Source organism: Asterias amurensis, chromosome 4 (assembly GCF_032118995.1).
Source record: "Asterias amurensis chromosome 4, ASM3211899v1".
Lineage (NCBI taxonomy): Eukaryota > Metazoa > Echinodermata > Asteroidea > Forcipulatida > Asteriidae > Asterias > Asterias amurensis.
Genome location: NC_092651.1, coordinates 25,425,565 through 25,452,695, shown reverse-complemented (window position 1 = coordinate 25,452,695; position 27,131 = coordinate 25,425,565). Strand labels below are relative to the sequence as shown.

Sequence of the window (27,131 nt, the reverse complement as noted above, 5' to 3'; positions counted from 1 at the left end):
AGTCAATGCCGTTGTTTCATTTTGACTTCCAAAATGGCGGATAGGATAGGCACGCCTAAGTGCGCCGTGTGCTGTGCGTTCTGCAACAGGTCAATCATTTGGGTAGATGAAGCGTATCCAAACAGTTACATATTTGAACAAGTAGTTTTTTATGAGCTTTGTCATGCACTACTTTGCATCTTCCAATGTGGTGTGAATTTCTAATGGTGAGCATGTGGTGTGGGTATTTAGTGCATGTCTTTGCATTGCATTTGGTGGCCAGCATGGATCGTTTTTATGCATGCAGGGAGCTGTATGTCTTGCCTGTAACTTTTTGTGTGTGAATGCAATAAAGAGTTTCTTGGGTAAAAGCAAAAAAAAGCAAATTTGTTTCGTGATGTGTTATGCCTTGAAGTGTTTTGTTCTCTGTGTTTAGATAATTTGAGAATCATTGTATATTATTTTATTAGAATTTTAATCCAGAACATCCCAGTACACCCCCCCCCCCCCCGACCAAGTATCGTAGAGCTGCTTAAGCATTAAAATATTGCTTCACATTTTTCTGCTCAGCAAAACTAAGCAAGCAAGATACCAGTTACAATGTATACACATAAAATGGTAATTTAGCTGGTAGCGTTATCTGGTAATAACAATACAGTATTTGTATAGTAATCAAAATTCGTGAAAAACAAGCTCAAAGGCGCTTATGGTAAGCATAATTTTGTTGTGCTTAGCGACTGTTTATACTTGAAGCAGCTCTATGGAATGAGGCCTAGATTGTAAAATCAACTCTTTAATTTCTTGTTCACAGGATGACAGATCAACAGCAATCAACAATGAAATATCAGACAGGTCGAAAAAATACAGTATTTGTAGAAAATACTCATAAAAAAACGGTATCACTTTCTTTAATTACCGCAGAATTTCATGGAGCGAAAAGAGTGGTCAAAATGATAGCCATTTGCAAGTTACATGTACATGTTTTTACGGATGTGATTTCTGAAGAAGTTGTTAAAGCTCTTTTTTCCAAGATGCTCTCGTTCAAGGACATGAAACTGCCAGATGTTGCTCTAGGCTTTACTTTTGTTCAATTCCTTTGCAATTCATTCTTGCTTTCCGGACAATTCTCCAAGGACATTTTTTGCAGGAGGTACTTCAGGTGAGAGAGAATATTAATGGTCGACTCGAGAGAGACTCCACGGTGAAACTGACGCTGAACTGAATATGTTCAGTTGTAATAATTGTCAAACTGGGGAGGATTTTCTTCTTATCAAATCTACATCACAGCATGTTGAGTTTGCTAACAATTAATTTGTTTTATTTTTGCAGGAATAACTTAAGTGTTTGTTTCGTTTGTGTTTCCGATCCCATTTTGTTTTATATTTGTTTTATTGTTTTACTATTGTTTGCCTTTTTTTCCATTTTCATTGACATGTTTATTAAAATTGTCTGTACTATGCCAATTTCGTACCAAAATGATGGAGAATTAAGATCATTTGACGTTTTGATGTTTGTTTTGAGAAGTGCCGTTCTCTGTTGTTTATTTGTCAATAAGAATCGTTTTATGTTTTTTAAGTTCTGTGTTGTGCTATGATTTACTTTTTACATTCAAACAAATCAAACTAAAGTGTCAGGAATCTTGCCACAGAAAAGTTTACTTAACAATTCCTAATATCCCAATTAACATCAAAACCATTGGCATAGGTCATTGATCCCACCCAAGTAATGCGCCTATGATTTTGTTCACAGAACTCAGGAAGAGTTTACAGACTAACACACACCAGTGTAACGTGTAAAACTAAAACCAAATAATATTCTTTATTCCTGATGAAAATTCTACATCTATTAACACCAAAACCCAAATTGATTTCCCCAAAAACGTTTGATGCAATGTTTTTCCACACAGTCTCTGCATGTCAGGATCATTTGCATCTGCCATGGGTTCGAATCCCACCCAAGTAACAAACAAGTGATTTTGTTCAAAGAACTCGGAAAGTATAAAGTGCTTACACACATCGTTTGAAACCAAATACTACTCTTTTTCCCGATGCATTTTTAACATCCATTAAAATCACAACCCAAATTTATTCCCCCCAAAATGTTTGATGCAATGTTTTTCCCAGACCGTCTCTGAATGTCAGGATTCTTTTTTGTCGTGTTCTTTGTCCCTTCTCGCTAGTAGTGGAGCCCCAGTACAGTTCCAGCAGCAGTCGAGAGTCGATCAGCTCCCAGTCCTCCATCTCAACTCACTCCTCCAGCTCATCACCGCCCTCCAATAAGAAAGCAAACTCACTTTCTACAGGTAAGGGGTCAGTAACAAATATGCGTGCTCTGTAAGGAATCAATAATATTAACAATAACGTCAAATTTGTATGGGACACTTTCTCCAGGTATAGTTTTACTGCTACGTAACGGAGCAATAATATTAACAATGACTTCAAATTTGTAGTGGACACTTTCTCCTGGAGACAGAGCACACTGATCGAAATGTCGAGCAGAAACCGGCTCTTCGCAGAGCCACCACTTCACACAGAAGAGGTTTTTTTTTAAATGGTGTCACAGTTAATTTTACTTACTTAGACACTTTAACTTACAAATGTTATATGTGACCGGGTGCTAGCATTTATTCTGACACAGTCAAAGTTTAATTTTGGTTCAGTAGTTGGAGTGATTTGTCTTCTCTGACTTGGCTCTCTGGGGAAGAAGTGTACAATTTGTTGATGTCGGTGTTGCTGCTTGCTGGGAGAGGAAGTTTTTTGTAGCCAGTTACTTCAGAGGTTGCAATAATGTATAAAAGTATTCCGCAACACACCGTGATGGTCTGATATCTGAGTGTCTGCGTGTTTGGCAGTGCTCATGTCAACACATCGTGTGTGGTTCGACACTGTAGGAGATGCATCCACAAGCAACTGTTTCACAGAGTTTATTGCGGCTGTGGTTGTTCGCTGGTTTGGTCAAATGCACTGCCATCAATTATCCGATTAATTCTTTGGAAGGTTTTGCGCCCAATGTCTTTATCAAAGACTTGTTCCTTTCACACACCAGCCGTCGATTTCACCAAACTCATTCTTACTTAGGAACAATCTTAGGACTTAGGACGAGTTATGTTCCCTATCTGAAGACGTAGGTACATTGAACCCATCCTAAGTTAGGACGGGTTACTCGTCCTAACTCGAGAAAGGATCAATCCAGGCGTTTCGTGAAATCAGCCGCAGCAAAGTTTTGTCATGAGGCCTTTCATCTCTCTCCAGGATGCTCTTCGTTTCACCGAACGTGGGTTGATGACTCGACTATTACCTAACATCTTTCAAAGGGTCTCATTGCATTTCTAAAACTCAACCATTAACAAAATTAAAATATGAGCCATTACAATCTATCTTAGACCTATATAAAGAAATTTTCTCATTAATATTTAAAACAAAGCAAATTCCATTCTTTCCAGTGCTGCGCAAAGAAAACCTAGTTCCCTTCATGGTTATAGTAGATGATTCATGAAACAGTTGTTGATATTGTAGTATACAGACATGAAATGTTTGTCTGGTTTGTTTTCAACCTCCACCCTAGGAATAGACTCTTTGCCAACTGGAACTCCTCCCTCCATCAGGAAAATTTACACTTTTTTCTTTGGGAATCGTCTGCAGGAAAGACAGCCTTCCCCTCTTGGTAAACAAAACAAAATCAACAGAAGGATTAAGTCCGAATGGAATGATATTATTAACGAATGAGCATGATTGGTCTTTTGATATAATTTGGGGTATTTTATTTTGAGTTTTTAAGTTTTTTAAGGTCTGGATTTAAAGGTAGGGTCATAGAGTGGTAACTATTCTAAAATTATTGTAAAAACTTGATTTAATGAGTAGCGCTCTAAAGCTGGTGGTAGTATAAATTAATTTGAGAAATTGTTCGCTTTGAAGTAATATGGTTTGGATAATTTGTCACTCAAAACAATTGAATCTGAGAAACAATTCATTTCTGATGGTCTGTGTCTGTTGACGCTGCGACCTGTCACTTCGCTAATTATGGATGCATTCAACATTATTGCGAAGTTACTCTGACAGTGTTTTGCCATTTTTATCATCAAGTAGACACTGTATTCGGCTTAAACTTTCACATTGGACTTTAACTGTATCTGTATGTATAAATTTGCCTGTAAATAAGCCTTCCAGTGTCAAAAACCAACCTTTGACCCTAGCTTTAAAGTTCAAAAGAATGTTGTTCTTACTGAAAGACCTAGGTGGGAATGTACTTCACAATGAATTGAATTTGTCACACTAAGGCAATCATGACTCAAAGTTCTTTTTTCTCTGGGTGTCAAATAATATTTTATAATGTTATTCCCTCTTCGTTGAAACACCCTTCAACATTTAACTATTTATATATATTCCATTATTTATTGCACAGGCTGTAAACAGTTATTGATAATATTACCTGTTTTTCTCTCCTATTGTACATCACCAGTTTGTTTGAAAGCAATTGTGACAAATTGAAAGAAAAAAAACCCCAATGTTTTCTTTATACTAAATTGCTGCATGTTGTTTTCAAAGATTTGGCTCTGCAAAAAAATTAAATTTCCAGCATGTAGCTCTCCTGCTCCGTGCATGAAATGGCAAAAACAAAAATTAACAAGTGACGTCGTCCATTAAAACCATTTCAACTGGTACCCAGTCAACCGGGTTTCATGCTTACATTTTTTTGCTTTTAAATTCGCTTCAAAACATCTTAAATTAAGAAAATTGTGATTTGTTTTGAAATACTTGTTTAGCACGGAGCGGTGAAGGTAAAAGATTAACCGAAAGTTAAAATTTGCAATATCATCGAGCGAAAACATTTCAATTTTAGCTTGTATTGATCACAGTGTGCATTGGTGACTTATCATTTACTAACACTTGTCATCTCTTTTCTTTCATCCCACCAATCTTTGCCCACATTCTGAATGGCCCATTTCCTTTCCTAATCAATTACGACCTATACTCTTTCCCCTCAAACACGAACTTTGACCTCGGCAACCTTGACCTTTGATCTTCACTTTCGTGTTTGTCTGTATCTGTCTGTATCTCATGGCGTTCTGGTGCTTGTGTTTCACTGTTTGTCTACTTGCTCCGTGTCACTGATCTTTTGGCTGTCGTATCATTCGTTTATTTTCATGTTTGCTTCACTGTTTCATGAATCTTTGTGACCCACTGATTGAATCCCAATTGTTCTTATTGGCCCTATGTCCGGTTCTTCATTTTGTCACTACACACTCCATTCTTCTCTTCCTTCATCCTTCTTTCTTCGGGTACCTCTTCTTGGGTGTCATCTTCCTTGTGCATCAACTGTGCCATCTCTTCCTCTCCTGTTCAATCTTGTTTCCACTAAAAATTGCTGCTTTCCAACCTGTCCGTTACCCTGATCTTTTGCAAACTCCAATCTACCTCCAAATCTACCGTGCGCTCATTTGTCAAATGTTTCATTTTCACCTTCTTCCTTACTAATAATATAATCCACTCACCTTTCCTACCTATGACCCCCCATCTCACAACCCCTTTCACCTCCAAACTCATCTCACCATCTTACCAACCCCTGACCACCCATCTCACTAACCCCACCCCTCCCTACCGCACCCATTTCACCAACCCTTCCCACCCATCTCTCCACCGCTTTCATGATCAACTCCTACTAATCATCTCTTCCACATCCCCCTCAACTAAACCCCCATCTTTCCCCTCCCCATAACCCCATCTTCCCCTCCGTATAACCTCATCTTACCCCTCATAACCCTCTCTCCCCTAACCCCCCTCTCCCCTAACCCCCATCCACTCATTCCTTCTCCATTAATGCTGCTATTGACATCAGTCTTCTGGAGGTCCATACAAATGCGGAAATACCCAAAGTACCACACATACCACGGTAAAAATGAAGAAGACGACACTGTGTGCCACGCTAGTATGTCAAGAATTGTTTTGTCCATTTGCTTTTTTTGTTCTTTTTTACTTTGCCTTCCTTCCATTGTTTGGAAGATGTTGTTTACAGTTTGCTTAAGGCTGGGTATTGACTGCGTTGGTAATTGCTGGTTTTCTTTCATTTGCCTTTTACTGTACCAGTTTAAATGGTCTTTTTGCATGGCATGGCACCTTGTATTTTGTTGCATTGGCTATTTTGTGTAATTTTGCTAGTATTTTTCTTTATTTTTCTTTTCTTTATTTTGTACTTGTATATTCATTAGTATCAGGCATCTACCAGATTTAGAGAGATATATTGTTTGATTAGAATTATAACTGAATTAGTTATAAACCATAGAGAGAGAACGTGTAAGACGCTAAAGTGATGCAGTTGTGAGACAACGGAATGAACTCCTGCCCCTTTTTCATGAGGCTGAGTTTGCACGCATGTATAACAAAACAGGATCGCGTGCACATAATGTGTGTGTGGCAGAATTTGCCGTACTTAAAAAGTGGAACCTCATAGCACGTCGTTATTTTACCACCGCATGTCACCTGATGTCATTTAGCCATACGTGTGTCGAATGATGTCATTTTGATATACAGACTTGTCACCTGATACTAAATTGGCCTTTAAATGCTTTAGGTCTTAATCAGGAATCCCCAAAGTACAGTTATACACTGTAGCTAAGGTTTTATCTTTTTGATATATAACCTGCTTTGTTGAGAACCCTGTTTCTACCATTAAGGATATCTTTTGTTCTTAATCAGGAATCCTCAAAGAGCAAAAAAAAAAGCAATTTCACCCTATTTCAGATTTAACATACCCCAATCAGAACCTTTTTTTACCATTCTTAGTTCCATATCAGGAAACCTCAAAGAGCAATAATAGCAAAATTGACCCATTCTGAGATAAAAAACTGTTTGGAACCCTTTTCTACAACTGAAGATATCTTTAGTTACTAATCAGGAATCCCTAAAGAGCAAAAAATAGCAATTTCACCCTATTTCAGATTTAACATACCCCAATCAAAACCCTTTTTTTAAAAACCATTCTTAAGTTCCTAATCAGGAATCCCCAAAGAATAATAAATAGCAATTTCACCCTATTTCAGATTTAACATACCCCAATCAGAACCCTTTTTTAAAACCATTCTTTGGTTCCTTATTAGAAATCCTCAAAGAGCAATAATAGCAAAATTTTGAGATAACATATACTGTTTGGAACCCTTTTCTACAACTGAAGATGTCTTTAGTTACTAATCAGGAATCCTCAAAGAGCAATAAATAGCAATTTCACCCTATTTCAGATTTAACATACCCCAATCAGAACCTTTTTTACAATTCTTTGGTTCCTTATTAGGAATCCTCAAAGAGCAACAACAGCAAAATTATCCCATTTTGAGATAATATATACTGTTTGGAACCCTTTTCTACAACTGAAGATATCTTTAGATCCTAATCAGGAATCCCCAAAGAACAATAAATAGCAATTTCACCCTATTTCAGATTTAACATACCCCAATCAGAACCTTTTTTACAATTCTTTGGTTCCTTATTAGGAATCCTCAAAGAGCAATAATAGCAAAATTTTGAGATAACATATACTGTTTGGAACCCTTTTCTACAACTGAAGATGTCTTTAGTTACTAATCAGGAATCCTCAAAGAGCAATAAATAGCAATTTTACCCTATTTCAGATTTAACATACCCCAATCAGAACCTTTTTTTACCATTCTTTAGTTATTAATCAGGAATCCCCAAAGAACAATAACTAGCAGAATTGTCCTCGTTTAGAAAACAGCATACCCCCATTTGGAATCTTTAGCCGCCATGCAATGTGGACTCTGGATCCAATGGATTTGGTTACTTTTTGTAACGCAAAACACAATGTCCATAGATTTACTTTAAACTTACACCGTTTGAAGATAATGGTAGTAGAAAGCGTACCTTGAAATATTACTTGCTGAGGTGATGTAGTTTTTGAGAAATGAGTAAACAATGTCATGAAAATACGTTTTTAGATGCTAAAATAATTTTTGTCTCATGATCACTGAGACGAAAATTATTTTCATGACATTGTTTTACTCATTTCTCAAAAACTACAGCACCTCAGCAAGTAATATTTTCAAGGAAGCTTTCTACCATCATTATCTACAAACTGTGTAAGTTTAATGTAAGTCTGTGGACATTGTGTTTTTGTCCAGCAGCAGTGGTTCATTTCTAAAACAGTTTTAAAATAAGGGAAACAAAAATGTACATCCCCATCAATATTTTAAGATGAAATTACCCCCCGAAGATGCATTTCACATGAAATTAATAACAGCTCGTTTATTTGTGATACTGCATGCATGTTGATGTTGCTTTATCTGTTTCTAACATTGATGTTGCTCTGTATGCGTTCTGCTGCAATTGACTAATCTTGTATGTAAAGTATTCTGCTGCACGGTGGTGTACAGAATGTCACAGAGAAAACAAATCTGAATGAACTAATCACTCCTTGCACAGAGTTACCCTTATTCCTTGCTACAGAATATTCTGTGTAGTGTGACAATCTCATCCATTTAAAAACCATTGTTGAACTTGGTTCTAAACTAAATAGAATAACATTCACATTTATCTGTGATTGTCAGAAAAACTAAAGGCAGTGGACACTATTGGTAATTACTCAAAATAATTATTAGCATAAAACCTTTCTTGGTGACGAGTAATGGGGAGAGGTTGATGGTATAAAACATTGTGAGAAACGGCTCCTTCTGAAGTGCCATAGTTTTCGAGAAAGAAGTAATTTTCACTGAATTTGATTTCGAGACCTCAGATATAGAACTTGAGGTCTCGAAATCAACCATCTAAGCGCACACAATTTCGTGTGAAACAGGTGTGTTTTCCTTTCATTATTATCTCGCAAGTTTGATGACCGAAAGCTCAAATTTTCACAGGTTTGTTATTTTTTGATATGTTGAGGTACACCATCTGTAAAGGCTAGACTTTGACAATAACCAATAGTATCCACTGCCTTTAATCCGATTTGTTGTCTTCTTGGAGGAAAAGTTAAAGGAACACATTGCCTTGGATCGGTCGAGTTGGTCTTTGAAAAGCGTTTGTAACCGTTTGTTATAAAATGCATATGGGTAGAAAGATGGTGTAAAAGTAGAATACAATGATCTACACAAACATGCTTCCCATAAATGGCCGACCGTGTTATTTCATGACGTAAAAGGAAACCTGCAATTTTGAGTAGTGACAGTCACAAAATACTGCCCTCTATAGCTTCGCTTGTGCAAGGAGAGAATTATTTGTGTTCAGGTTCAAATTTGACTGTACTCGCATGGCATTGAATACTATAAGCTCGGCTGCTGATATTTGCCATCACAAAACTAATCAAAATCAATGAAGCATATTCTTCTCCATGATACAATCATAAATGAGCCTGCTGCAAATACAATATTCTCATTGTAATTTCATCAAGTCTTTAGAAACATTCTGGTGTAGACCTTTCTTTTGCTTACAAACTTTGGCCACCATTTTGTATGGGTGCTGTGGAGTATCACAAAATGCATAACTGGGTTGGCATAAATTTGCCCTATTTAGAAATCCTTGAAACTCTTGAATAAAATAATATGTGTACTCTTTGTATTGGGTAGCACAATGGGAGACTTTGGGACGCTAGGCAGACTTAACCAGGTAAATTTCCATGGTCTAGTAGTTCTGAGCGTGCGCACATGATCGAGAACATTGGATTTTACCTGGTAAGTCTGCTGCCACCAAGCGTCCCAAAAGTCTCCCATTGGTTGTATCAGTGATGTGGCTACTTTGATAGTAGTTGTGAGTTTCAATTCTTTGCCATGAAAGCAGCCCATTGCCAACCAAGGTTTTGATAACTTGCGTCTGTGATGTTGCAGAAGAAAGGTCTATAGTGGTCAAATTTAAGCACAAATATTTTACTAAGCTGACATCAAATGAGCAATGTTAAATTTGTGCTTAGGCAATGTGTCTGGTTAGCAGTGAATGTTATGTGTTCAAGTTGTGATTCCAAGTTTATAGTTGAGTACCATTATCTGTTAATTAACTGCAACTTGTTGACGGATTTTTTTTGTTCAGTACCTTAAATGAACGCTTAGAACTTTCATTAGCCTATAACAAGAGCTGTTTCAAACTTTACTCTAAATTTTCGGGTAAAATCTGGCAAAAATCGGACCTAGCATTTCAAACAACAATTGTAGAAAGGCACGTCTCAAAATAATCATCCTGTGAAAGTTGTATTTGTTAGTTTTGGTTATGAGTTTCATATTTATACATATTTTTATATTGGAATTCATCTTTTGTTGTTATTGTAATTTTCAACATCTTTTTGATTTTGTTATTGTATTCATCTAACATGACAATGATAGTGTTATTTTTGTATTGCACTTTGAGCACCTTCCAAAGCATTTGGGATAGTACCTAAGGATTTGAGTTCAGGACCTTTCATTGACTTTATTCCAAGGATCGCTTCTTTGGAACAAGTCCAAGAATTTATTCCAAAGATTGGTTCAAAGAATACTTTAAGGTTCAGTTCCGAGCTTTACCTTCAAAGAATGTTTTGAAGGATCTGTTGCAAGATTTTTTTTCTTCTGAGGATCAGTTCAAAAGATTGGTTCTAAAGACAGGTTTTCAAAAACACTTTGTAAAGATTGGTTTCCAGACAAAGTCATGTTTCCAAAAGTCTTTCTATGGATTGGTTCCAGGATCACTTCCAAAGAATGTTTCCTAGGAATCTTTCCTTCGATCGTTTCCAAGAATAAGTTTCGAGAATCAGTTGCAAGAGCCGGCTCAAGGAATAAGTTCCAAGAATCTTTTCCAAAGAATGTTTCTGATGAATGTTTCCTTGGATTGGTTCCAAGAACCAGTTCCAAGAGACACTTCTATGGAATGTTTGTAAGTAATATTTCCGTGAATTAGTTGCAAGAATCAGTTCAAAAGAATGTTTCAAAAGAATATTTCCATGGATTGGTTCAAAAAATCAGTTGCAAAGAGATCTTCTAAAGAATGTTTACAAGGAACCTTTCCTTGGATCGGTTTCGAGAATCAGTTCCAAGATTCAGTTCTAAGGATCTCTTCCAAAGAATATTTCCAAGGAATATTTTGATGGATTGCTTTCAAGGATTGTGTCCAAGGATCACTTCCAATGAATGTTTCTATGCATCAGTTTCAGTTTAATTTACAAAGACCCCAAAGTTTGTGTACAGCATGCCAACCTTCTTCCTAATCTCGTCTCCCTTTGTTCCCTTCTTCTCGTAACAATTATTATTCATCAGGTAAAACACCACCGCTATGTTTACCAGGAAGTCTCGAGGATACTAGACAATTATCGGTAATGCCTCTATCATCGAGGCCGCCTCATGACTTAGCACAGCCTCTTAAAGGTAAAGGTCAGATTGCCTGCTGGTAGATGTAACTTAACATTTTAACAATCCCGATCATGCCACTAACTGTTGTTTAAAATATTCAAATGGTTGCAAGCTTTTCTAACAAGAACAGCGTTGTTCTAAAACTGTTTGGATGCGGTTCTTAATTTAATTGCTATGTAAAGATCAGTGGGGCACCAGCCAAATATAATACACATCACATGGTATTTTTGCTGGTTATCAAAGGTTTTATTCAGTAAGCAGATAGCAAACTTTTTATGCGGTAAGCGGATTCGTATACTATGTAACTCTACAAAACTTGCAGTAGGTTGTTGTTGTGTGTTTTTAGTCAAAAACACCAGGTACATATAGAATCAAATCTGCATAAATAACTAATAACTTACATGTGTTGCTTTGTTATTCTGTTACACCACTACGTTGTCATCACATTCACGCTTTCTGCTTTTATTTTGATGTCGGATATTATTGTTATCCAAGAAGTTGCCACCAAGTTAACACCACCTCACCATAGTCTCTTAGAGATTTATTTCTCCAGTAGAAGGTGACACTTTTACAGATATTTAAAAGCTTTGAGGTACTTTTAAATAATCAATGTTTCAAATTGGGGTGGGGTTTTTTTCGGAAAAAAATTTGGCCCACATACTCACCTCACACAAAATTTTAGTTTCTTAATATTGACGTCTATCTGAAATACTAGCGGCTATAACAATGAAGAACAAAGTGGCACTTCATTCTAAATCAATGTTCTCCCAGCCAAGGAGTTTTCTAAGCCAGTGTTCCTGGCTTCTAATATGCAACTTTGTAGTTACAACAGAAGAGGAAATACAGCTATTTGCCCATCAAGCACAGAGGTCGGCCATCGAAACGAAGTTGACTGTTAATTACTGGAAAAGAACAGACGCAGTAGACCCCTTTAAGATTTCCACTATTTCAATTGAAAACTGAAATTACATTTTCAGTTGTTTCTTTCGACCCACCCACAGTATCGCAAAAAGATCAACAGTTTTTTGAAATTTTGATTATTCTGACCATCACTTTACAGAGATTGTGGTAACACTTGTATTGTAAGAGATGATTTGGTTTAAACAACTTGATGTATTTTAAGTATTTCATGTATTTTGGTGTTTGTAGAAATAGATTTTTCAATAGATGGATTACAATAGGCATCATCGACGGCCATTGTTGATGTATTGAAGGAAAAATGCATGCGTGTACGCGCTGCGCCTGCAATTTTACCGCAAACCTTTCTATATCGTATTTCCACCATGCAAAGTTTCAAATCCTACTAATTCATGTATTTTGTTTTAGTATCATTACAATAGGTCGTTGTAACTTGTTACATTGTTCTCGTTTGATGCAGGCAATGATATGGGTCTTTGCAGGTTGCTAAACCAATTTAAGTTAGACCCTGTCTGAATTACCGGCTAAGGCTGTTTCTAAGGCTGTTGCTATGGGCCTCCTATGCCACAACGTTTGTTCTTGATCAAGCAGTAGCAGCTAATGTTAACAAAGCCTTAAAATAACTTCAGTTGCTTTTTACTTTGAGTCCAGTTTAACTTTCTGCGAGCTGGGCTACGTAAAGCTTAGCTTGATCACTGCTAATAAAAATAAAGTTTGTAGAAATAGAGTTTTCAACAGATGGATTGCAATACGCATCATCAACGGCCATTGTTGATGTATTAACAAAGGAAAAGTGCATGCATATACGCGCTGCGCCTGCTATTTTCCCTTGTTAATACATCAAAGATGGCAGTCGATGACGCGTATTGCAATCCATCTATGGAATAAGTGGTGACTGTTGCTGTATGGTGATCAGCTGCCATTAGGCAACATGTGTGGTCCAGAATTGTTTGAAGTAGTGTGATGGGAGAGACTAGCTCAAGTCTAAACTGTGTCCTATGCAACTTTAGTTTTCTTCTTTGAAACTGAAAATTCTATGTTGTGATTTATTTGCGTTGTTTAGTTGTATTTTGTTTTACCATGGATTTAAGTCATAAACCACAAGGGAAACCAACTGGGTAAATGTTTTGGGTTGAACAAAGAACATTTACTAAACTTTTTTTGAACCTGCTGCCTCCGGATTATTGTGCCGACACTCCACCAACTGACCTATCTACAATCCTGGCCAAAATGCTTGGGCCACCCATTCCCAGCGTTACAATAAACATTGCCTGTCCACTTCCCCCTGACAATTAACATTCTGTCCCCCGTGCCCCCGCTCAATGGTGACTGGAATGCAGAAGACCGTGCAATGAGAACCAACATTGAAAGGGGGCCTAGGGGGCCCAACGAGATATGGCCCTGATTGTTGCCCTACCTAAAGTAGGCGATCTCCTTATTTTGTCAATCTTTATTTGGGGTGCCAGTTAAAAGCCATGCAACATGTAACTGCTGTTTAGCCAGGGATCACATCTTAGTTTACGATATAAAATAGGAAGCGGCAGCAGAGGGATCACCTTTAGGGGGATGCTTCTTTTTTTATTTCACTATAGTTGTTTTATTACCATGGATTAAGTGATTGATATTGAGATGTTCTGATCGGTGAGGGGAATTTCACTTCCAGCATGTGTTTCATACTCTGCTAACCCCACTCTGCTTACATTGATGCATGCTTATTAGCTTAGAACAACAGAAATCTCTTCGGCTGCATTGACTTTCAATATCTCTGACGTTCAATGATGGAATTCGAACAAACACTTATCTATTTTCTCTCTATATGCAAGTGTGTTAATTTATTGTTATCCAAGAAATTATGATAATTGAAAATGTGAGACTCACCATGGACTGTTTTCAAGTCATGAATATGGTTTTTTTTTTTTTTTCTTTCTAGGCGCACCAAGCACCATTATAAGACCGCCCCTGGCAAGAGCAGATGAAATGTGAGTTGTTCTGTACTTTTGGTGACTGCTTTGTATTCCAACACCCCTATGTTCCGACAATCCTATGTTCCAACAATCACGTTCCGACAATCCTATGTTCCAAAAACTCCATGTGATTTATTCCCTATTCCCTAAGGCCAATACTAACAGGATTTCTATAGCGCCTTTCCATCTAGATCATGGCGCTCAGCAACAAGAGGTTAGGGTTTGGGTGCGGAATATACACCAAGGTTGTCGGAACAAAGCAGTGTCGGAACATAAGGGTGTAACTGTATTTTTTAGTTATTTTTTTATTTTGGCAAAACATATATATAAAAAATTGGCTGATAGCGTGGCTAGTGAAGCTGTCTATTCTGATGATCCTATTCATTGCATGCTGGGATCATTATGGAATGCAATGACACATCACCATTCCCATTAGAATAAGGTACTTGATACCCTCCTAGTGTAAATTTATTCAATATCGCGAAACATCGAATGCATCACAAATATATTGGGTTGTCTGTTCATTTTTGTGCAATAAATAATTTTTTCATTCCTGATTTGGGATGGTATGATATTCAACTAAAAAGGGATTGAATTTCACCATTTGGCTGATGCAGTTTTTTTTCTTGTGCTTGACATCAGGTTTCAGTCTGAAAGACCATCAAATACAATAGCAATTTACACCACTTTATCATGAAGTTGGAGACTTGTGATTTTCATGAGGACTCTCTATATTGAAAAATGAGTGCATCACAAAACTCAATTTGAACTTTGAAACCCTCTTTATACACAAGTCCATTGTCATTGTGGTCCAAACTCTTGCTCAAGTTCAGCAGTAATTTCATCGTTTGGAGGAAGCAGGAATGATGGGATTCTGAAAATAAGAATGAGATAGATAATTATTTTTCATCCGCCATCAAAATTCAGCATTTTTGCCTCAAATTGACAGATTTGATAGAGATTGTCGTGATGTACAGACACGAATCAAGAGTGCTTCCGCTAGCTCTAATACAAGCTCATCCTCAGCCTCTCAGTAAGTTTCATTTATTTTCCTTCTGTTGGATCACCCCCTCGTCCTTGCTTCCTACCTTCTCTATTTTTTTTCAAATTTCTTACGTCATTTCAAAGTATTGGTTCATTGGTTAGGCTTGGTCTAGTGGTTAAACTGCAGAACTTGCAATTACAAGAATCCACCAAGCTAATCCGCTAAGTTCACAATGACTAGAATAAGGATTGTCGTCTAGTTATGGAGTCACAATTTCTTCCTGTAAATTCAATCTTTATTATATTGTTTTTAATCAGCATTTTAGCGATAATTCAGGTCGAATCGCAACACAAATAAAAGAGCTCCATTTTAAATATAAAAAAAAACAAATCAAATAAAATTACTTCAAATTATTTTAGCAAAGAAGACTCAAAACGATGATAGAGAATTTTTTTAATTTTTCACTGAAACTCAAACCAGAAAACCCCCTAATTCTAAAAAATAAAAATAAAACTTGTACAAATTCCATATCACCCAATAAGAATAAGAAAAATGTCAAAGCTGCGTCTTTGGGTGTTGGCCATAGGATTTGACCACTGCCATGCAGCCAACTACACAGCAAGCCAGCTATGGTCAGTCAATGGGAGGCTTTGGAGATGGTAGCAGGCATCCAACTCACCTGGCCCCAATTTCATAGAGCTGCTAAGCACAACAATTTGCTTAGCATGAAAATGTTCCCTTGCCCAAAACAGGATTGCCAATCAAATTTCCGCTTGATTTTCAGGATAAGCAAACAACAGCTGTATACCAGTAACAATTAAAATGCATCAAATGGAAATTTGGTTGGTAATCCTGTTTTATCATGGAAGAAATCTTATGCTAAGCAAATTTTTGTGCTTAGCAGCTCCTTCTCATGTCCATCTCATCACTGAGGATGATGGAAAATTAGCTGAGAGTGTGATGCCCGTTTTCTCCTCTGAAGTCTTCCATTTGAACTCCAGCAAACACTGTTGTACCAGTTTATTTGACACCAATCCTGTCCATGTTCCCAATTTTTTGCCAATGCTTATTGTGATTTTTTTATATTTTTATTCTGAATTGTTTGTTTTCAATCTTGCATTTGTAGATTTTTGTTTTCTTCCCCCGGTCATTCATATTTATTCATTATTTTTGCATCAGAATTCATGATAATAATTGTATAAGTGTTATTTCTTGATAGGTGTTATTTCTCGGGAAGCACGTTTCTGAAACTGACACCTGTGCCCATTTTTATAGAGCTGCTTAAGCTAAAAAATATTGCTTAGACATTTTCTGCTAAGCTAAAATTAGGAGGATGCCAGTCATAGATTGTACGTGATAAATTGCATTTTATCTGGTAACCATATTCTCCACATTCTGGTAAGCTTACCTTACCTGTCTGTTTGTGGGTAAGCAGCTCTATGAAATTAGGCCGTGTTTATTTGTGTGGTGTCTTTGCTCTATGGTGTGATCATGCTTGGTTTGTGTCGGGGTTCCATGCTCAGTGTGTGTGGCAGTTTTGTCGTTAGTAAGGCTTTTTTTTTCTTTTCTTATGCACCTGCACTTGTGGGTCCCTTAACAGTGAAAATGCTTTGCCGCAAACTTTACTTTATTGAAGATTTTACTTGGAGAGGAGTTCTTCAGCTAAGGGAGTAAAGGAGAAATAATGGATTGATCTTACTGACTGAACCGTTTTGCTAACAAAATATAGGTCCAAACAATGGGAGAACAAAAAGTAGTTATCTTTTGACTGGAGCGATGAACAAAGAAACAAATAGTTCAATGCAGAAAAGAGCTTAAGCACTTTGCTTTCCAGGATTTAGGGAACCAGCCAAAATGCCTCACGTCACACATACCGCCTGTGACTGGTTTCCTGCTGTTTTTTTGTTGAGCAGAAAATAGTGAAGCAAAATTTTCTGCTGAAGCAGGTCTATAAAATGAAGTTCTGCACAAATTCATCATACATACTTTTGTGTTTCATATGAGATATCACGTCATGCATCACATTTCCAATGAGTAGGTTTTGAGTTAAAAGATTTTTTTTAAAGGTTCTTATTTTTATTAACTTGTCACCATCTCAAAAAGGTGTCATACCAAAATGTCTAATTGAGTTCCTCATTGGGAGAAAGTCCCAAATCAGGGTATACCTAATCTACCCCTATGGACTGTCATTATCCCAATGGGTTCCCTGATTTGGGTTACTTGGTTTTCTCATTTTGTAAAAAGTGGGCCCCGATCGATGTATCTATGTATCCCAAATGGGATATTTAGGGTCATAATGAACTATGGAGTACATCATCCACATTGTGTCTGCACTGCACCTCATCTCATTTCCATCAGTTCAAAGCTGAAGATTTCACACCATCCAGCATGCACCAAAAACAAAAAAACCTTCCCAAGCACACTTTAAACGAGAAAGAACAAAATAGTTACGTATCAAAGTACCACATATTTTGATCGTATTTGTTGTTATTCCACCCTCCGATTTTTTCAGATCCAGCAGTTCAGATACTTCTGGATTCCAACCTGCTATTAGTGATATTAGACGTTTAATTGAATCAGATCCTAGTAAAAAGTAAGTGTGCATGATTGAAGAAAGTGCAATGCATGAAACAAGTAAATCAAATCCTAAGTTCTACCTGTGAGCAAATCAACTATTCCCTCGTCACTTAGAGAAAAGAGAATGCCACGTGACGTTCTCGCCGTTACTTCCGACTGAATGTTATATAGAGCTCCCTGGTATTGATATTGAAGACTAACATTGCTAACATATTTAAGATTCAAACGTTAACTAATACTGTTGGGTGAATGTGACACTTCATGCTGGAACCAGGCACTTCCTTCTGAATTCCAATACTGGGTTTGATTTGCTCATCGAATAGATGAGAAGAACAGCTTGCGATCTGTAAGGATTCTTCCTTATTTTTTTGTTCTTTTCTCTTAGCCCCCTAGAACATCTAAAGATGCACCCTCATATTTTCTTGGTAGAAGCAAACTTGCCATCACAGAGATGAAAACAACTTGCACACATGAATATATTTGTCACAAATGGGTCTAAGCACTATTGATGTCTTCTGCCATAGGGCAGGAAAGAAGACACAAAAACAACAATATAGAAAACAAGAGAGAAATTAAACATCATGCGAAAACACTATTTTGAACAGTTTCTTGAACACATTAATAGAACCAAGGGTGAATTTCACAAAGAGTTAGGACTAGTCTTATCTCAAGTTAGGACCAGTGACTCGTCCTAACTTAGGACTATCCATGCAATTTGTATATCTCCTAGGACTATAGTCCTAAGTTAGGACTAGTCCTAACTCTTTGTGAAATCGACCCCAGGGAACACAGCCTTTGTTCTTACGAGTTTTTTAGATTCTATTTGAAATGATGCAGGCAGTCTGTAAACCTTAAATGTAACAATCTGTACATTTAGGGAGCTCCATCTTCAATCATTCAATCGCATAGTGTGGACATATATAGTCTTTTGTCAAGGCTTTTCTTGGCTTGCCACGATTCCAAGCTTTGGATTGCTGCTCTCCAAGCCATGAAGGACTTGACAAAAGGCCAGCTGTTGATTTCACAAAACTCATCCTAACTAAAAGACTTATCTTCGGACTTGGGACGAGTCCCAACCCTGCACTGTAGCATGCAGACCTTAAGATTAATCCCAAGTTAAGACGAGTTACTCGTCCTAACTCGAGATAAGACGAGTCCTAACTCTTTGTGAAATCGACCCCAGGTCCTGTTGTAAATGTTTCTCAACACATAATGTTGGTATCAAAGCGGATATTTCAGTGGTCTTCACTATTTACAAGAAGTGCCTGGTTTGGGCAGGGAGTATCACAAGTTGTTGTTTTTTATCTGAATGAATTGTCACCTTTGAGGTTATTGTAAAGGATGGTTCAAGCAAACCCTTTAAGCATTAAGTCATAATTTCTGGCGGGAAATCTTCAGAAATTATCATTTAGGTCAATGGTCAATAATAAAGATAGCCTTCAGCCATTGTAACACAACTTTTAACCAAGTGGAGTGGATACCAGTGTGATGTAGACCACCATGCCCTCGGCTGGTTGCCCGGCTGGTTGCCAGCCTCACACTGTTCAGCAACTTTGTTCTTCTTCCAAGCAGAGGTGCACTTTTTGTTGGCCTATGCTAAATGCTTGGGGTATAATTTGAAGCGCTTTTTGGCATCACTGGGCATGCATGTCTACAATGGACTACAATGGTCTCGCTCATTCAAACATTGTTGGGACCAGGGCCCAATTTCCTAGAGCACAAAGCACAGGAAACTCTTGCAAAGTAAAAGAAATAGGTTACCAGCCAAATACCATACAGTTTTCATTGTTGTGACTGGTATCCCACTCATTTCTTTCTTAAAGGATTTTGCTAAGCAGAATCTTCTGCTAAACAGCTTTATGAAATTGATACCTGTGACAGTGCGTGACTTTTTCTCCTTCATGCATTAAACCATTGTTTATGGGAGCAAACTGGTCTTTGCTAAGCAGAATCTTCTGCTAAGCAACTTTATGAAATTGGGCCGTGTTTAAGTGTGCGAGTTTGTCTCCTTCATGCAATGTAAGTGGGAGCAAATTGTTCTAAAAAATGTTCACGAAATTCGCACAAGTCTTGCACGATGTATAAATTTGCCCTCCAAATTCTGGTCACTAAGGCAGTTCTGTGGTAGCAACTTTCTAAGGGGTTCTAGAGGTAGTCAAAGCAAGAGGCTTCATGGACTTTCAGATTTTTTGTGAGCATGTTTGAACCATCCTACCTATGAATGCCTCTACCCCCCTTGTTTGCCTAATCTTTGTTGTTTGCTCTAAAAACCCACTCTCTGCTATCCTTATTGTAACAGGGATATTTGTGTGAGGACGTTATATGCATGTGATGCTGACAACGAATCAGAGCTCTCGTTTGTTCCAAATCAGATCATAATTAATGGTGAGTCTCCCTCCTGCTTGAAAAAAAAAATTGTTACAAAATTCCCATTCATAACACTTCTTTGTCTTGTTTTATGCCTGATTTAACCTCAGGGCTGTGTTTATACTTTTTTTTTTTAAAGAGTAAAGTTGATATTTCTAGTGCCTGCCGTCTCTAACAGTGCAAGCTCCGTCAACCTATTCAGAATTATAATTCTAAGCGGTTTGCAATTTACTGGCATGAACTTTTGAAAATTTTGATCAAATATTTGACAATTGTTTAACCTGCATCTCCTGTTGTGTTTCTGTCATTAATTTTAATGACATAGCACACTTTTTGCAAATGTGGGTAGGTTGCTCTTCCACCGTTATATCTCATGGTGATGCGGGTATTTAAAACAAAAAACATATAATAATGGTAGTGGCTTCTTATATAGACGATGTGACCTGTGACATCACATGTTTACAAAAGGGCCACATAGCCTGGACTTCCTGCAGGCAAAATTTGTACACAGCCTAATGGTAGAAATCATAAAACCTTATATTTTATAAAGATTTCACTGTCTAATTCTTATCAACTTTTGATATGATGAAAGGGGCACATCTCAAAACTTGTCCAGCTTTTACTTTCATAACTCTTGGATTTATGCGTAAATATAACACGAAATGTTAACTTTTCCATATGACCTGTGCAGTATTGTGCCTGCCAGAATACTCAAAGAATGTACACGGTCACACTTATTGTAAACACAGTTCACATGGTCTATAGCGCTCAAATCCATCACTCAATTACACTCATGGGGCTCCAACATTATTATATCTAGTCACTGGGCATTGTATTTCTTTCACTATTGGTAATTACTCAAAATAACTCTTAGCATATAAACTTACTTGGTAACGAGCAATGGAGAGCTGTTGATAGTTCAAAACATTGTGAAAAGGGGTTATTAAATACGGTCTATTATAAGCAGCCAACTTGGTTTCCTACCTGTTCCTAATAACAATACCACACTTTCCACTATTTCTTCCCTCCATTTTCAATTCACAGTTAGGGCATCGAAAGAGAAAGGTTGGCTCCTAGGTACACTGAACGGCAAAACAGGTCTAGTTCCTGAAAACTATGTAGAAATGCTACCAGGACCAAGCACCTAGCGACAGTTCTCTCCTAGGAAACGTTAGTACCAGTATAAATAAATCCCCCCACATTTTAACTACTGTAATTCATACAATTTTGTAAGACGGATCTCCGTATATGTGAAAATGTAGTCCGGTACACCCCTGTCGAGATATTCCCTTTTTGTAAAGAGATACGAGGAACGTTTTACGAGTTTGGTTATAGGGCTCTGTTTTTTAAAGGGTTGGGTTTTGTTACGGATAGTTCTTGTAGGACAGAGGTAGACTTTTTCACAAGACATGACAAAGTTGATGATACCGTTTTACTCTATATTAGGGGTTAATGTGGAAGTGTGCTTTGTGAGTGCTGAGTGAATTGACCCTGTTATGGTAAAGAGGGTAGGTGCATGATGCATAATATGAAAGGATGAGCATAAGTAATATCTTTGATGTTCTCTTGCTCTTGAAGGAAACTTTCAAATAATCTTCTCTGACAATCAGTCTCTCAAGTAGATTAACTACCATTCATGAATGACTGGACATTGGTCCCCATTTCAGAGATCTGCTAATCACAAATTATTATTTCAGCAGAATAAAATGCGTGGCAGAAATGGGGAACCTGTCGTAGTCCCATACATGTTCTTTACCTGTGACCGGTGGAGTTAGTGTCAGACACTTATTCTAACCACACTCCAGCCATATCACTTTGAAAAAGAGATTCATAACAATTGGAGTATAGATACATGCATATCAGGAAACCCTCAGTTGACAGTATGAACCAAGCTGTCCCAATTGGGAGTTGTTGTCCCGATTAGAACTCCTTTCTCCTTAGTAGGGTTGGTCCCACTCAGGAGGTGTTTGGGAAGCTTTCCCAATTGGGATCTGCTGTCCCAATTAGGACTCATTTCTCCCAAGTAGGATTACTCCCACTCAAGAGACCTTTGGGAAGCTCTCCCAATTGGAATCTGCTGTCCCGATTAGGAGTACTTTCACCCAATTAGGATTGGTCCAACACAAGAGACCTTTGGGAAGCTCTCCCAATTGGGAGCTGCTGTCCCGATTAGAACTTGTGTCTCCAAAGTAGTAATTTTTCCTGATCAGGATAATTTGGGTGACAACATCAACCAAGCTATCTCAAATAGAAGCTAATCCTTCCACTTTAACTCTTTTTACCCAATCTGGATACCTTATGGTCAGAGTAATAACCATCCCCAATTGGGATGTGTCTCCGTTAGAATGTTTGACTCCCAACCCTCAAACAACAAGAGCATACGCTCATAAGGTCAGCAAGGTGGTTGGCAAAGGGAATGTCATGTACTTAATAGAAAATAGATAGTTGTACAAGTATATTTAAAAAAGTGAAAGCTCAAAATGGAAAAAAAACATGAAAAAAAACCCTTTTTATAATTTCTATAATAATGAGGGAGATTTTGAGAACCAGCGGTAGGATTTTGGTTTGTATTTAATCCAAGTAGAAAAACCAATCTATTTTGTGTTGGATCTCGAAACCTTGCTGATTTTGGAACAGGGGAAAAAGTTTGTACTACTACTGCGTTGTATTGTTAACACTAATACTTAACAAATTCATGTATATACTATGTTAATAATTATGTGCATCTACTGGTAAATCAATGCTGCAGTGACAGCATGAAGAATGTATAGATTATACATAGTTGGCCTATTAAAGCCATGAAATCGTCTTAGGCTTAGGAATTTCATTTTCACTACTGTGTCCTTGAAAATGTGTAATAATATGACTCCAAATATTAATAAGTGATTTTTGTTTTGTTTTGCTTGAGCTGAATTTTTACTTGGAAAATCCAAATCGTGAAGACCTAAATATTGTATGATTACCGTTCTTTTTAAAAATTAGAGCTATATCTTAACTAAACTGGTACCCTGTATTTATACTACATTCCTTGATGTAGACTTTGTATGTCTAGCTGTATATAGACCGACTGGGAACCAGTGTACCTAACTTCTACATTTTGTACCATACATAGGCATTTAGACAAATTGTGTGTAATTTTCATGTTGCAATGTTCTGTATGTAAGAATAATTTTTATCACTGGACTTACTCCCCATTTAATGTGTGCGGTGATTTGGACCCTTTTTAAACTAGTGCTTCAATTTATTTCTGTTTTTTAATCTCAATTGAGCAAGAACATGTTGGGAACCATCCAGCCGTAATGTACAATACATGTACATACCCCTTTGGCTGGTCACCAGGGCCCAATTTAAAAAGGCTAAGCAAAAATAGCAGAGCACCCCAGGGGCATTGACATAAACTTACAGGCAAATTTGGCTGGTAGTACATCTCTGCTAAGCAATGTTTTCTGTGTTGAGCAATTGTTTGTGATGACCTGCACTTCATTTTGTTAAGCTGCTTAGGCACATGAGAGTAGCTAAGCACAACAGAGTTTGCCTACGAGAATAAGGTTACTACCATTTTCGTATGTACCATCTATGACTGGTATCCTGTTCATACAGATAAAAGTATTGTACATCACATGTCATCACGGCTGGTAACCTCAATATTCATCTGCTGTGCTTAGGAATGTATTTGATTTTACTAGCTTTATGGGCTTGTACTAAACCTTCTCTATAGGCTCTGTCACCTGTTCAAATTCTGGTTGCGGGTTCCGGACTCCATGTCAAATAACTGTGCAAAATGTACACGGCTCTAAAATTTATGACGGATCCCAAGACAAAGCATAGGCTTGGCAAAAGCCCAACGAAAATTTGCCCCACTGTTCTTTAATTTGTGCATAGAAACTCACAGATGACTGGATACGCCAGTCTATGCAATCTGGGAAATTTGCTTTTTTATTCCTACCCTGATCTGAACACCTGAGTCATAATTTGAGGCTTGTAAACACTTCCAGGCTTGTTTATCCTTGCGGATAAAGACAGGTGCCCAGTCTAGTCTACACTCACTGACAATGATGGAATAACACTCGGCGTTATTAAAGTGAAAGTTTACAAACAAACACAGGTGGTTGATTAATAGTTATAGGTGAAGTGTAAACCCTAAATCAATATCTAATGAATAGCCCTTTTAAAGGCGATGGACACGTTTGGTTATTGTCAGACCAGTATTCTCACTTGGTGAACATATTATGCATTAAATAACAAACCTGTGAACATTTTGGTTCAATGGGTCGTCACAAGAAAATACTGAAGGGAAAACACCTTGTCGCACAAATGTGTGTGCTTTTAGATGCTTCAGGCCTGAGGTTTTTCTCAGATTTAAATATTTTAGTGAGAAATTACCTCTTTCTCAAAAACTACATTGTGTCAGAGGGAGTTGTTTCTGCAATGTTTTATACTATCAACAGCTCTCCATTGCTTGTTACCAAGTCGGTTTTTATATGTAAGTCTTGATTAATTATCAAACGTGTTCATTGCCATTAAGTTGTTCTTGTAAAAACAGCCTAGTGCTGATTGTATCGCCCCGGAAACTCACACTAATGAGTTGCTTAAGACTAATTAGTCATAAATTACAGTCGAGATAACTTATACATTTCTGAAGCTAGGCCTACCTAATTGTCTGGCCACTGAATAGTTCATTACCCAAACCAAGTGGTCTTACTAGAAAAAAGTTCAATGGTAAATAGACTGGCACCTTTTACTGATGTCACTTCAAGATCCATAACAATGGAATGGAACAAGACAACGATGGCTACTAGTCAAAAGCTATCCTTTTTTTTAAACAACATGGAAGAGACCCGATAATTGTATAGCACAGCCAACTCTGCACCGTCCTCTTGTAAGAAGTTGTTCATCTCAATAGACCTTTATCACGGTTTGGCCATCTTGGTTTTACTCCAATCCAACTAGATATTGTAACCAAACTGATGATGGACGAAATAATAGTCTGGTGCCATGTTTGCGCAATGAATGTTAGCATTGATAACTGTTATGGAAACAGGGAACATGACCAAGATGGTGACAGCTATTGCCTGGGATTGAGTTTTAGTTTTGGGATGGTACATGAAAGGTAAACGGTAATATACCAAAATGTGTTTGTTTTTATCCCTAAACTGAAAGAATTATACTAATTATTTATTACTGAAATCGGATAGTCTAGCATGAGTGCTGTAAGTAATTTATTGATGTACAAAGTGATTAAATCTAATGGTTGTTAAACAGTGGGGGAAATGGAAATCAGTGTAAACTTTTGTAGAAAAAAAAACGCCCAAAATGATTTAAATTTATTTAGATATTTCCCCTTCCCAAGTGGTGTCTATTGGAAGCCACGTTGCATATGTGTGCCCTAATTATTCCTATAGGCAATCAGAAGTCGTGGCCTGTTTATATTATTATATTTAACCGGATACCAGTAAATTTTTATTACCACCGATTGTTTTTGTTTTTATGGTAAGAACATTATAAGAAAGCACTCTGTAGGTTAGGTTTTACAGTCCAGACAGTTTCTGTCAGGACATCTGTCCATATGAGAATTATGATGTTAGATTTGCATATTTTCATGTATACTAGCAATTTGAGGGTTTCCGTTTTATGTTTTGGGACCCTGTAACCTGTATTCATAGCCTACTTTAAAACCTCCATGGAGGGCTATTGATATAGGCCTATACCAACTCGTTTACTATAACTGTAAATCTTTATTATTACAAAGCAATTTGTTATTTTCCTTCATTCACTGTTTACACAGCCAGAAACAGCGCCCTCATTGAGATTAATGAGGACTTATCATTGGCTGAGAGGTGGGCGTGGTGCGTGCTTACCTGCACTGTTCTATTGTTTGACCTCAGCGATGGCAGCATGGTGTCTATAGCCTGGCCTTATTTTAAACCGAAAAAACACAACGAGCCCATTTGTTTGTTTGTGGAACACAGGCCCAATGTCAAAGAGCTGCTCTAGCACAAGAAGTCGCATAGCAATATACATTGTGTGCTTACGATCAGCCAAACTACCATGTTGTATGTTCCACTTGCAACTGGTTTTGTGCTAATTGCTTAGCACTGTTGTCTCCTTTAGCAGCTCTATGAAATTGGGCTCTGTGTTATGGTCAAAATGATAAGGCTGTGTAGCATGACCTTATGTTTCTGGCTTTAGTTGTGGTCAACTCAGATCTTTTTTAACTGCAAAAGGAAAGAACAAAAAGAGAAGAACAATCATTTTCCTGCTCAAAGTGATGTAGATAAGTTTTGTTGGGAAGTAAACTAGCGCAGTATTTTGATGAACAAAGCAGTCTGACAGACATGGCACTACTTGTATGTGAAATATGGTGTGCTTGTTGGGAACAATACTTTGTGGGTTGTTCCTGTGCATTAGATCCTAACTGTAAATTCTCCCAAAAGGGAACAATTCTCAACCTTCAACTCAAATAAGTTTCCTTTTATTTTAAAATAGTTTTAGTGTCTTTTTTATTACATACAATATATATATGTATTATTAATATTTCTGGTAATAGTATACACATATCGACTGGCATAATTCTGTAACTAGTGCACGTTTATCCCGCCGAGGTACATTGAGTGACCAGAAGAGGGAAATAGATCCCTCTTCTGGCCACTCACAGGCCCGAAAGGGGGGGGGGATAGACGTACACTAGTTACCGAATTATGCCAGTCAATATGTGTTTTATTATAAATATAACACAGCTCAGTCTTAAATGTGAAGTAGAACAGAAATCTGGAAAAGAAAGGAAGTTGTGTAGTTGCTGTTCACGGTTCAAGTCAAGAGAGGGCGCTGTTACCAGGCACTATTTTCAAAGACTAGTGCCCGTATTCCCGCAAAACACGCGGGCGCGATCACTAATAGACTATATTAGTTCACAACGTGACCGTGTTTCAGCTAACCAGAATACAGAACAAGCAAGAGGTGTGTTATAATCTCCAATAATGATTATCTACAAGGATATTAAAGTCCCTATTTCTTTGTTTTTATACCTAAA

General features: G+C 37.5%; 1 protein-coding gene across 1 annotated transcript; it reads left to right on the top strand.

Annotated features, from left to right (window-relative positions):
• The first annotated feature begins 33 nt into the window (after positions 1 to 33).
• Positions 34 to 27,131, top strand: LOC139936453 (uncharacterized). Its single transcript, XM_071931269.1, has 10 exons — positions 34 to 102; positions 791 to 845; positions 2,159 to 2,281; positions 3,544 to 3,642; positions 11,198 to 11,305; positions 14,139 to 14,187; positions 15,122 to 15,205; positions 17,670 to 17,750; positions 20,034 to 20,119; positions 21,146 to 27,131. The coding sequence occupies exons 1-10, from the start codon at positions 34 to 36 to the stop codon at positions 21,247 to 21,249; spliced, it is 858 nt and encodes a 285-aa protein (XP_071787370.1). The 3' UTR covers positions 21,250 to 27,131.

Excerpts from the sequence above, each read along its gene's own strand:
- LOC139936453 (XM_071931269.1), top strand. The coding sequence starts at position 34 with ATGGCGGATAGGATAGGCACGCCTAAGTGCGCCGTGTGCTGTGCGTTC. Across the intron at positions 103-790 it reads GCAACAGGTCAATCATTTGG|GATGACAGATCAACAGCAAT; the intron begins GTAGATGAAGCG and ends TCTTGTTCACAG. Across the intron at positions 14,188-15,121 it reads CTGGCAAGAGCAGATGAAAT|ATTTGATAGAGATTGTCGTG; the intron begins GTGAGTTGTTCT and ends TCAAATTGACAG.